This window comes from Rhinopithecus roxellana, chromosome 8 (genome assembly GCF_007565055.1).
Source record: "Rhinopithecus roxellana isolate Shanxi Qingling chromosome 8, ASM756505v1, whole genome shotgun sequence".
Classification (NCBI taxonomy): Eukaryota; Metazoa; Chordata; class Mammalia; order Primates; family Cercopithecidae; genus Rhinopithecus; species Rhinopithecus roxellana.
In genome coordinates, this window is record NC_044556.1 from 91,217,402 (window position 1) to 91,228,610 (window position 11,209).

The 11,209-nt window shown below is 42.7% G+C and overlaps 1 protein-coding gene across 1 annotated transcript; it reads right to left on the reverse strand.

Moving 5' to 3' along the window:
- Window positions 1-3,033: 3,033 nt before the first annotated feature.
- Window positions 3,034-3,493, reverse strand: LOC104672029 (H/ACA ribonucleoprotein complex subunit 3). The gene has a single exon (XM_030936155.1). The coding sequence runs from the start codon at window positions 3,478-3,480 to the stop codon at window positions 3,286-3,288; it is 195 nt and encodes a 64-aa protein (XP_030792015.1). The 5' UTR covers window positions 3,481-3,493; the 3' UTR covers window positions 3,034-3,285.
- Between the last annotated feature and the right edge of the window lie 7,716 nt (window positions 3,494-11,209).

The following is an 11,209-nucleotide window of genomic DNA, read 5'->3' on the forward strand; positions in this document are numbered from 1 at the left end:
GGTTCTCCTCGCTCCAGCTTGAAGATCACCTCAGGTTTGGTAATGTGGTACCCTGTTAATAAAAAATGTGAGACTAGGCCAGGTGCAGTGGCTCATGCCTGTAATCCCAGCACTTTGGGAGGCCCAGGCGGGCAGATCACAAGGTCGGGAAATTGAGACCATCTTGGCTGACACAGTGAAACCCTGTCTCTACTAAAAATACAAAAAATTAGCCGGGCATGGTGGCAGGCACCTGTAGTCCCAGCTACTCGGCAGGCTGAGGTAGGAGAATGGCATGAACCTGGGAACTGAGAAATCAGGTCCTTTGAAGAATGACAACAGCTTGGATTCAGGAGCCATGCAGTGAAGGGGCCAGTTTGAACCTTTCATTAGAGGGGGCTGACACGTTACTCATGGACTGGAATATTATACTTAAATAACATTAAACTGTATACATGTCCATATATTTACTAGCAGAGAAGAAAGCACTTGCTCCTGGGAGTTACTGTGATATTCACTCACGCGAGGACACCAAGCTGCTGTAGGTCTCCAGCATCATGTCCCTGTACAGAGTCCTTTGAGGATCATCCAAGTCCTGCCACTCTTTCCAGGTGAAGCCCACAGCCACATCCTCAAAGGACATCAACTCCTGTAATAGCATATTTCTCCTCAAGTCACCAGCCATGGGTCACAATAACAAGAATCATGGAGATCACTCTTCTCTGTGTGTCTCATATATATGTCATATAAGATGTAGCTTGCTTTGTAGTCTATATGGTGTGAGAAAGAAAAATCATGGTAGAAATAGCCTCAAGTGTAATCATTTAATTACAGCTGACTCTTGAACAACACGGATTTGAACTACATGGGTCCACGCACATGCAGATTTTCTTCTGTCTCTGCCACCCCAGAGTCAGAAAGACCAGTATCTCCAATGAACATATGTTCTCTCATAATTTTCTTGATAACACTTTCTTTCCTCTAGATTATTTTAAGAATACGTGGCATACTTATCCTCACATCACTGCTGCATCATGAGAACACAGTCTTGGTGTTGTTCACTCGTGTGTGTGCATGTGTCTTACATGAGATATAGCCTGCTTTTTACTCTATGATGGGAAAAAGAAAACTGACAGTAGAAGCATACTGCTGCTAATTTACCAATTATGAAAAGTTCTACTAAACACTTTCCCTTACAGAACTTAAGAGATTGAAAGGACAAAAAGAGCAAGTACAGAATCTGAGGAAACACTGATATTTACCAACAGAGGAAGAGAAATAGACCATGACAACTGAGAAGAAATAAAATCTATAAATATATTTCATAATATTCACAGGTTTATGAAAAAAAGTCCTATGATCACACAGACATCGAGAAGATATATTTAAATATATCATCCCATTTGTAATAAAGAGTCAAAAAAAAAGCACACATGACATTCTTCAACATGTTAAAATGGACATATCTTGACCCAAAGAGCAGCTTCATAGTTAATGAGGAAATGCTGGAAGACACATATGCTCCATCTCTACAAATATTTACCATTGTACAAGAGGTACTGTTCAACTCAAATGAAGAGAAACAAAAATGAGAAAGACTATGATTTGCATATAATTTAAAACTAGAAAACCCAAGAGAATCTTCTGAAAACTATTCCAAATAAGAAAGCTCAATATGCTGGGTGCAGTGGCTCACCCCTGTAATCCCAGCACTTTGGGAGGTCGAGGCAGGCAAATCACCTGAGGTCGGAAGTTTGAGACCAGCCTGACCAACATAGAAAATCCCTGTCTCTACTAAACAAAAATTAACTGGGCATGGTGGCACATGCCTGTAATCCCAGCTACTAGGGAGGCTGAGGCAGGAGAATTGCTTAAACCCAGGAGGCAGAGGTTGCGGTGAGCTGAGATCACGCCATTGCACTCCAGTCTAGGAAACAAGAGTGAAAGGTCGTCTCAATAAAAAAGAAAAGAAAAGAAAAGAAAAGAAAAGAAAAGAAAAGAAAAGAAAAGAAAAGAAAGAAAGAAAGAAAGAAAGAAAGAAAGAAAGAAAGAAAGAAAGAAAGAAAGAAAGAAAGAAAGAAAGCAAGCTCAATGTATAAACAGATACAAAAGTCTTCATACATGTAATAACATTCATACTACAACCACAAGACAGCACACCTAGCAGTACATTTAACAAAATTAGTATAGAACTAAATGGTGGCGGGGGAAAAGTGAGGGATACAAAAGCTAATTAAGCAAGTAAAACGATATATTATGTTTATGAACAGGAAGAGTCTACATCATAAAGATGCCAATTCTCCCTAAGTCAGTGAAGTGCTTTAATATCATCCTATGAAAGCAACACATTCTCAGATATTGATAAGCCAGAAGAACACTTATGTGGAAAATTAAACAAGAATAGACAGTGTATGCTAGGTTATATTTCTGTTCACCTAAAACCTGGTCCTTCCTCCCTGTATTAGTCAGCTGTGTCTGCCATAACACATTCCACAGACTGGGTGACTTAACAGAAATTTTGTTGCTCACAATTCTGGAGGCTGAAAAGTCCAAGATCAAGGTGCCAGGCAAATCACTTCCTAATGAGGTCTCTCCTCCTGGTTTACAGATGACATAGCCTTCTTGATGTGTCCTCACATAGCAGAGATAGATAGATCTCTCTCTTCCTCTTCTTATAAGACCATCAATACTACTGGCTTAGAGATCTCAACTCTTATGACCTCACAAGAGGTCACATGGGTGCCCTCCTAAAGGGTACCTTCATAAAAGGGCAGCCACATTGGTAGTCAACATAACCAACATGTAGACATGTAGTCAGCAAGTCTACATAACCAAACTGTAATAAAAACTTTGAACACAGACTCAAATGAGATCCTTGTGTTGTCAATGTCTTGTGGGTGCTGATATGTACTGTTGGCAGAAACAGACAATGACCACGAGGTTCCACTAAGAGCAAACAACTAGAAACTTGTCCCAAGTGGTTCATAGATCCTGCCCTATGCACCCTGTTCCTTGGTTAATTTTAGTTGATCTTTTCTTTTTTTTTTTTTTTTTAGCTTTTCAAATCATTTTATCTTTAATAATCTTGTAGTAATTTCAAATACAAGAAAAAAAAGTCAAACGTGTTCCCTTTATGGGTGATGCCACCATGACTGCCTCACACAAGCATGTTCAATCACCACGATGAGACTGGATGCCAAAGAGTATGGCTGGTAAAAAGGGATCAGGGCTCACAGACTGAATAGTTTGGTTACGGAGTCTCCGAGGGGTAACAGGCCGCAGAAGAGACATCAGTTTAAGGGACCTTCAGAGGACAGGGCGCGGTTGCTGGGTCATGAGCACCTTGAAGCGTTTCTTGATGGTGATTCGGTGTCGGGAGTATTTGTCATCTGGGGAGAACCGAGCAGGATGGGCTGAGCAGGTCTGTTGTCCCATCGGGTCAAATTTCTTCAGCGTATAGACCCGATCTCCCTCCTCGTTGAGGTAATACTGGAGAAACATGATAGCTCATAAGCCAGAGCTAGTTGATCTTTTCATAGTAGTAAATCACAACTGGGAGTACAAAACCTTTTCTAAGTTCTTAATTCCTTCTAGGATTACCGAACCTGTGGGTTTTCTTGGGGACCCCCAAATTTGCAGCTGTTATCAGAAGAATCATAGCCTTGGGGACATCTAAACCTCTTACAGAAAAGAACAATGTAGAGATAAGCATACCAAGGGTGTACAGTGATAAAATTGTCACACACACAAAAAGATAACAGAAATCTGGGTAAATACAAATAAAGAAAACAATGGAAATGGTAGATATGTGAGTAAACATATACATTGATCTTATTTCTGACCTCGTTAAAAAGTCACCGACCCTTTGAAGCAAGAAAATAACATATTGTGGAGTTTATAACATGTAGGAGCAAAAAGTATGATAAGCATGGAAGCTGGGAAGAGCTAAAGGGAAGCATCTTATAAAGTTTGTATAGTATATTTGAAATGGCATAATACTACCTGAAGGTAGCCTATAAGTCAAACATGAATATGATGAACCATAAAACAACCATCAGGCCAGGCGCAGTGGCTCATGTCTGTAATCCCAGCACTTTGGGAGGCCAAGGAGGGAGGATCACTTGAGGCCAGGAGTTGGAGACAAGCCTGAGCAACATAGTGAGATCCTGTCTCCACAAGAAAATTTAAAAATCTAAACCAAAAAAAAAAAAAAAAAATCAAAAAACTTACAACCAATAATCCAAGAAAGGCACTCATAGGTCATATAAAAAGAGAAAGTGGGCTAAATCTGGCATGGTAGCCATAATTTGCATATTTCTATTCTGTATGAATTGCTCCTGTGGAAGAAAGACTTGACTGGGTATAGTTAAAAAGAGAGAGAGAGAGAGAGAATGAGATGGAAAATCTGAAGCAAAGTCTAGAGTACAGGAAATGTACGTGTGACACAGATAGAAAATATTAGAGACAGCAGACTTTTTTTTTTTTTTTAAGACAGGGTCTCACTCTATCGCCCAGGCTGGAGTACAGTGGTGCTATCTTGGCTCACTGCAACCTCTGCCTTCCAGGTTCAAACGTTTCTCCTGCCTCAACCTCTTGAGTAGCTGGGACTACAGGCATGCACCACCACACCCGGCTAATTTTTGTATTTTTTGGTAGGAACGGGTTTCACCATGTTGGTCAGGCTGGTCTCAAACTCCTGGCCTCAAGTGATCCACCCACCTCGACCTCCCAAAGTGCTGGGATTACAGGCGTAAACCACCATGCCCAGTCAGATTTTATATCATAAAAAAACTTAAAAGAGCGGGGGAGAGGGGTGCCAAGATGGCCAACTAGAAGCAGTTGTAATTGGAGGCTCCCACTGAAAAGATCCAAAGTAGCATGCAAATCCTGCACCGGCAACCGAGATATCCAGATTCTGTCATTAGGACTGGCTAGGTGGCTGGCATGACCCAATCAGAGAAAAGAAGAGCAGTGTGGTGCGGCAGCCCACCTGAGAGTGACAAGGGGCAGGGGAGCCCCCACTCCCAACCAAGGGAGGCGGTGAGTGAGAGTGCTACCCTCCCTGGGAAAAGGTGCTTCTTCCACAAAACTGTGCAACCCACCGATCAGAAGATCCCACTCAGGAGCCCACGCCACTGGGGCCTTGGGTCTCAATCAGGGAGCTGCCTAGATTCTCAACAGCCACTTGACCTAAGCCTGCTGAGTTCCCAGGGAGAGGGGCAGCTATCACCACTGCTACAGCTGTCTGCCATCTAAGCCATCTGTGATCCTTGGGGGAGGGGCAGCTGCCAACACTGTAGCTGCAGGGCCCCCTGCAGGAACTCCAACTCCACCCAGGAGCTTAGGTACAGAACTCTGATCTCCCTGGACCTGAGCCCCTAGAGGGAGGGGTGCCCATAGTCTCCGCCAACCAGCGGACTTAGTCTTTCCTCCTGCTAGCTCTGAGGAATCCAGGCAGCCCAGATGAGTAGGTTTCCCCCAAGTGCAGCAAACCTCCTTCACCAAGGGACAGCCAAAGTGCTATGTTAAATGCGTCCTGCTTTCTGTGCCACCCAACTGGGTCAGACCCCCCAACAGGAGCTGTCAGATATCCTATACAGGAGCGTTCCTACTGGCATCATGTCGGTGCCCCTCAAAGTCAGAGATTCCAGATAAAGGAGCAAGCACCCACCTTGGCTGTTCTGCAGGCTCGAGTGACATCTCCAGGTGTGAGAGCAAACCAGATGAATAGGGGCTGAAGTGAACCCCCAGCAAACTGCAGTAACCCTACAGAAGAGGAACCTGACTATTGAAAGAAAAACAAAAAAACAAAAAGGAACAACAGCATCAACAAAACAAGTACCACAAAAACCTCATCCAAGGGTCAGCAGCCTCAAAGATTGAAACTAGACAAACTCATGAAGATGAGAAAGAGTCAACATCAAAACAATCTAACTCAGCGTTAGAGAAGAGGACAGAGTGCCTCTTCTCTAAATGATTGCAACATCTCTCCAGCAAGGGCACAGAACTGGACAGAGGATGAGATGGATGAATTCACAGAAGTAGGCTTCAGAAAGAGGGTAATAACAAAACTTCGCTGAAGTAAAGGAGCAAGTTCTAACTTCAAGGCAAAGAAATTATAAACCTTAAAAAAAGGTTAGAGGAGTTGCTAGCTAGAATAACCAGTTTAGAGATGTACATAAATGACCTGATGGAGCTGAAAAACACAACAAGAGAACTTTGTGAAGCATATACAAGTATCAATAGCCCAATCGATCAAGTAGAAGAAAGAATATCAGAGATGGAAGACTGTCTTGCTGAAATAAGGCAGGCAGACAAGATTAGAGAAAAAAGAATAAAAAGGAATGAACAAAACCTCCAAGAAATATGGAACTACGTAAAAACAAAACAAACAAACAAACAAACAAACAAAAAAAAAAAAGAACCTAAAACTGATTGGAGTACCTGAAAAAGACAAGGATAATAGAACCTAGTTGGAAAACACACTTCAGGATATTATCCAGGAGAACTTCCCCAACCGAACAAAACAGGCCAACATTCAAATTTAGGAATTACAGAGAACTCCACTAAGATACTCCACAAGAAGATCAACCCCAAGACACATAATCATTAGATTCTCCAAGGTCGAAATGAAGGAAAAAGTGTTACGGGCAGCCAGAGAGAAAGTTCAGGTTACCTACAAAGGGAAGCCCATCAGACTAACAGGGGATCCCTCAGCAGAAACCCTTACAAGCCAGAAGAGAGTGAAGGCCAATATTCAACATTCTTAACGAAAAGACTTTTTTCAACCAAGAATTTCATGTCCAGCCAAACTATGCTTAATAAGGGAAGGAGAAATATAATCCTTTTCAGATAAGCAAATGCTGAGGGACTTCCTCACCACCAGGCATGCCTTGCAAGAGCTCCTAAAGGAAACACTTAATATGGAAAAGAAAAACCGGTATCAGCCATGGCAAAACACACAAAAATGTAAAGACCAATGACACTATGAAGAAACAACATCAACTAGTGTGAAAAAATATATAACCAGCTAGCATCATGATGATAGGATCAAATTCACACATAACAACATTAACCCTAAATGTAAATAGACTAAATGCCCCAATTAAAAGATAAAAACTGGCAAATTGGATAGAGTCAAGACCCATCAGTGTGCTGTATTCAAGAGACCCAGCTCATGTGCAAAGACACACATAGGTTCAAAATAAAGGGATGGAGGAAAATTTACAAAGCAAATGGAAAGCAGAAAAAAGCAGGGGTTGCAATCCCAGTCTCTGACAAAACAGACTTTAAACTAACAAAGACCAAAAAAGACAAAGAAGGACATTATATAATGGCAAAGAGATAAATTCAACAAGAAGAAAAGCTAACTAGGGGGCGGAGCAAGATGGCCGAATAGGAACAGCTCCAGTCTCCAACTCCCAGTGCGAGCGACACAGAAGACCGGTGATTTCTGCATTTTCAACTGAGGTACTGGGGTCATCTCACTAGGGAGTGCCAGACAATTGGTGCTGGTCAGCTGCTGCAGCCTGACCAGCGAGAGCTGAAGCAGGGCGAGGCATCGCCTCACCTGGAAGCGCAAGGGGGAAGGGAATCCCTTTTCCTAGCCAGGGGAACTGAGACACACAACACCTGGAAAATCGGGTAACTCCCACCCCAATACGGCGCTTTAAGCAAACAGGCACACCAGGAGAATATATCCCACACCTGGCCGGGAGGGTCCCACGCCCACGGAGCCTCCCTCACTGCTAACACAGCAGTCTGCGGCGATCTATCCGCAAGGCAGCAGCAAGGCTGGGGGAGGGGCGCCCGCCATTGCTGAGGTTTAAGTAGGTAAACAAAGCCACTGGGAAGCTCGAACTGGGTGGAGCTCACAGCAGCTCAAGGAAGCCTGCCTGTCTCTGTAGACTCCACCTCTGGGGACAGCGCACAGCTGAAGACCAACAGGGGAAGCAGCGGGGGCCAGTGCAGACGCGAACAACTCTGTCTGACAGCTTTGGGGAGAGCCGTGGATCTCCCAACGCGGAGGTTGAGATCTGAGAATGGACAGCCTGCTCAGGTGAGTCCCTGACCCCTGAGTAACTTAGCTGGGAGACATCCCCCACTAGGGGCAGTCTGACACCCCACACCTCACAGGGTGGAGTACACCCCTGAGAGGAAACTTCCAAAGGAAGAATCAGACAGGTACACTCGCTGTTCAGCAATATTCTATCTTCGGCAACCTCTGCTGCTGATACCCAGGCAAACAGGGTCTGGAGTGGACCTCAAGCAATCTCCAACAGACCAACAGACAGTCCTTCTGACTGTCAGAAGGAAAACTATCAAACAGGAAGGACACCTATACCAAAACCCCATCAGTACGTCACCATCATCAAAGACCAGAGACAGATAAAACCACAAAGATGGGGAAGAAGCAGGGCAGAAAAGCTGGAAATTCAAAAAATAAGAGCGCGTCTCCCCCTGCGAAGGAGCACAGCCCATCGCCAGCAACGGATCAAAGCTGGTAAGAGAATGACTTGGACGAGATGAGAGAAGAAGGCTTCAGTCCATCAAACTTCTCAGAGCTAAAGGAGGAATTACGTACCCAGCGCAAAGAAACTAAAAATCTAGAAAAAAGAGTGGAAGAATTGACAGCTAGACTAATTAATGCAGAGAAGATCATAAACGAAATGACAGAGATGAAAACCATGACACGAGAAATACGTGACAAATGCACAAGCTTCAGTAACCGACTCAATCAACTGGAAGAAATAGTATCAGCGATTGAAGATAAATGAATGAAATGAAGCGAGAAGAGAAACCAAAAGAAAAAAGAAGAAAAAGAAATGAACAAAGACTGCAAGAAGTATGGGATGACGTAAAAAGACCAAATCTACGTCTGATTGGGGTGCCTGAAAGTGAGGGGGAAAATGGAACCAAGTTGGAAAACACTCTTCAGGATATCATCCAGGAGAACTTCCACAACCTAGTAGGGCAAGCCAACATTCAAATTCAGGAAATACAGAGAACGCCACAAAGATACTCCTCGAGAAGAGCAACTCCAAGACACATAATTGCCAGATTCACCAAAGTTGAAATGAAGGAAAAAATCTTAAGGGTAGCCAGAGAGAAAGGTCGGGTTACCCACAAAGGGAAGCCCATCAGACTAACAGCAGATCTCTCGGCAGAAACTCTACAAGCCAGAAGAGAGTGGGGGCCAATATTCAACGTTCCTAAAGAAAAGAATTTTCAACCCAGAATTTCATATCCAGCCAAACTAAGTTTCATAAGTGAAGGAGAAATAAAATCCTTTACAGATAAGCAAATGCTTAGAGATTTTGTCACCACCAGGCCTGCCTTACAAGAGACCCTGAAGGAAGCCCTAAACATGGAAAGGAACAACCAGTACCAGCCATTGCAAAAACATGCCAAAATGTAAAGACCATCGAGGCTAGGAAGAAACTGCATCAACTAACGAGCAAAATAACCAGTTAATATCATCATGGCAGGATCAAGTTCACACATAACAATATTAACCTTAAATGTAAATGGACTAAATGCTCCAATTAAAAGACACAGACTGGCAAACTGGATAAAGAGTCAAGACCCATCAGTCTGCTGTATTCAGGAGACCCATCTCACATGCAGAGACATACATAGGCTCAAAATAAAGGGATGGAGGAAGATCTACCAAGCAAATGGAGAACAAAAAAAAGCAGGGGTTGCAATCCTAGTCTCTGATAAAACAAACTTTAAACCATCAAAGATCAAAAGAGACAAAGAAGGCCATTACATAATGGTAAAGGGATCAATTCAACAGGAAGAGCTAACTATCCTAAATATATATGCACCCAATACAGGAGCACCCAGATTCATAAAGCAAGTCCTTAGAGACTTACAAAGACACTTAGACTCCCATACAATAATAATGGGAGACTTCAACACTCCACTGTCAACATTAGACAGATCAACGAGACAGAAAGTTCACAAGGATATCCAGGAATTGAACTCATCTCTGCACCAAGCGGACCTAATAGACATCTATAGAACTCTCCACCCCAAATCAACAGAATATACATTCTTCTCAGCATCACATCGCACTTATTCCAAAATTGACCACATAATTGGAAGTAAAGCACTCCTCAGCAAATGTACAAGAACAGAGATTATAACAAACTGTGTCTCAGACCACAGTGCAATCAAACTAGAACTCAGGACTAAGAAACTCAATCAAAACCGCTCAACTACATGGAAACTGAACAACCTGCTCCTGAATGACTACTGGGTACATAACAAAATGAAAGCGGAAATAAAGATGTTCTTTGAAACCAATGAGAAGAAAGATACAACATACCAGAATCTCTGGGACACATTTAAAGCAGTGTGTAGAGGGAAATTTATAGCACTAAATGCCCACAAGAGAAAGCAGGAAAGATCTAAAATTGACAATCTAACATCACAATTAAAAGAACTAGAGAGGCAAGAGCAAACACATTCAAAAGCTAGCAGAAGGCAAGAAATAACTAAGATCAGAGCAGAACTGAAGGAGATAGAGACACAAAAAACCCTCCAAAAAATCAATGAATCCAGGAGTTGGTTTTTTGCAAAGATCAACAAAATTGACAGACCGCTAGCAAGGCTAATAAAGAAGAAAAGAGAGAGGAATCAAATAGATGCAATAAAAAATGATAAAGGGGATATCACCACTGACCCCACAGAAATACAAACAACCATCAGAGAATACTATAAACGCCTCTATGCAAATCAACTAGAAAATCTAGAAGAAATGGTTAATTTTCTGGACACTTACACTCTCCCAAGGCTAAACCACGAAGAAGTTGAATCCCTGAATAGACCAATAGCAGGCTCTGAAATTGAGGCAACAATTAATAGCCTACCCACCAAAAAAAGTCCACAACCAGATGGATTCACAGCTGAATTCTACCAGAGGTACAAGGAGGAGCTGGTACCATTCCTTCTGAAACTATTCCAATCAATTGAAAAAGAGGGAATCCTCCCTAACTCATTTTATGAGGCCAACATCATCCTGATACCAAAGCCTGGCAGAGACACAACAAAAAAAGAGAATTTTAGACCAATAGCCCTGATGAACATCGATGCAAAAATCCTCAATAAAATACTGGCAAACCGGATTCAGCAGCACATCAAAAAGCTTGTCCACCATGATCAAGTGGGCTTCATCCCTGGGATGCAAGGCTGGTTCAACATTCGCAAATCAATAAACGTAATC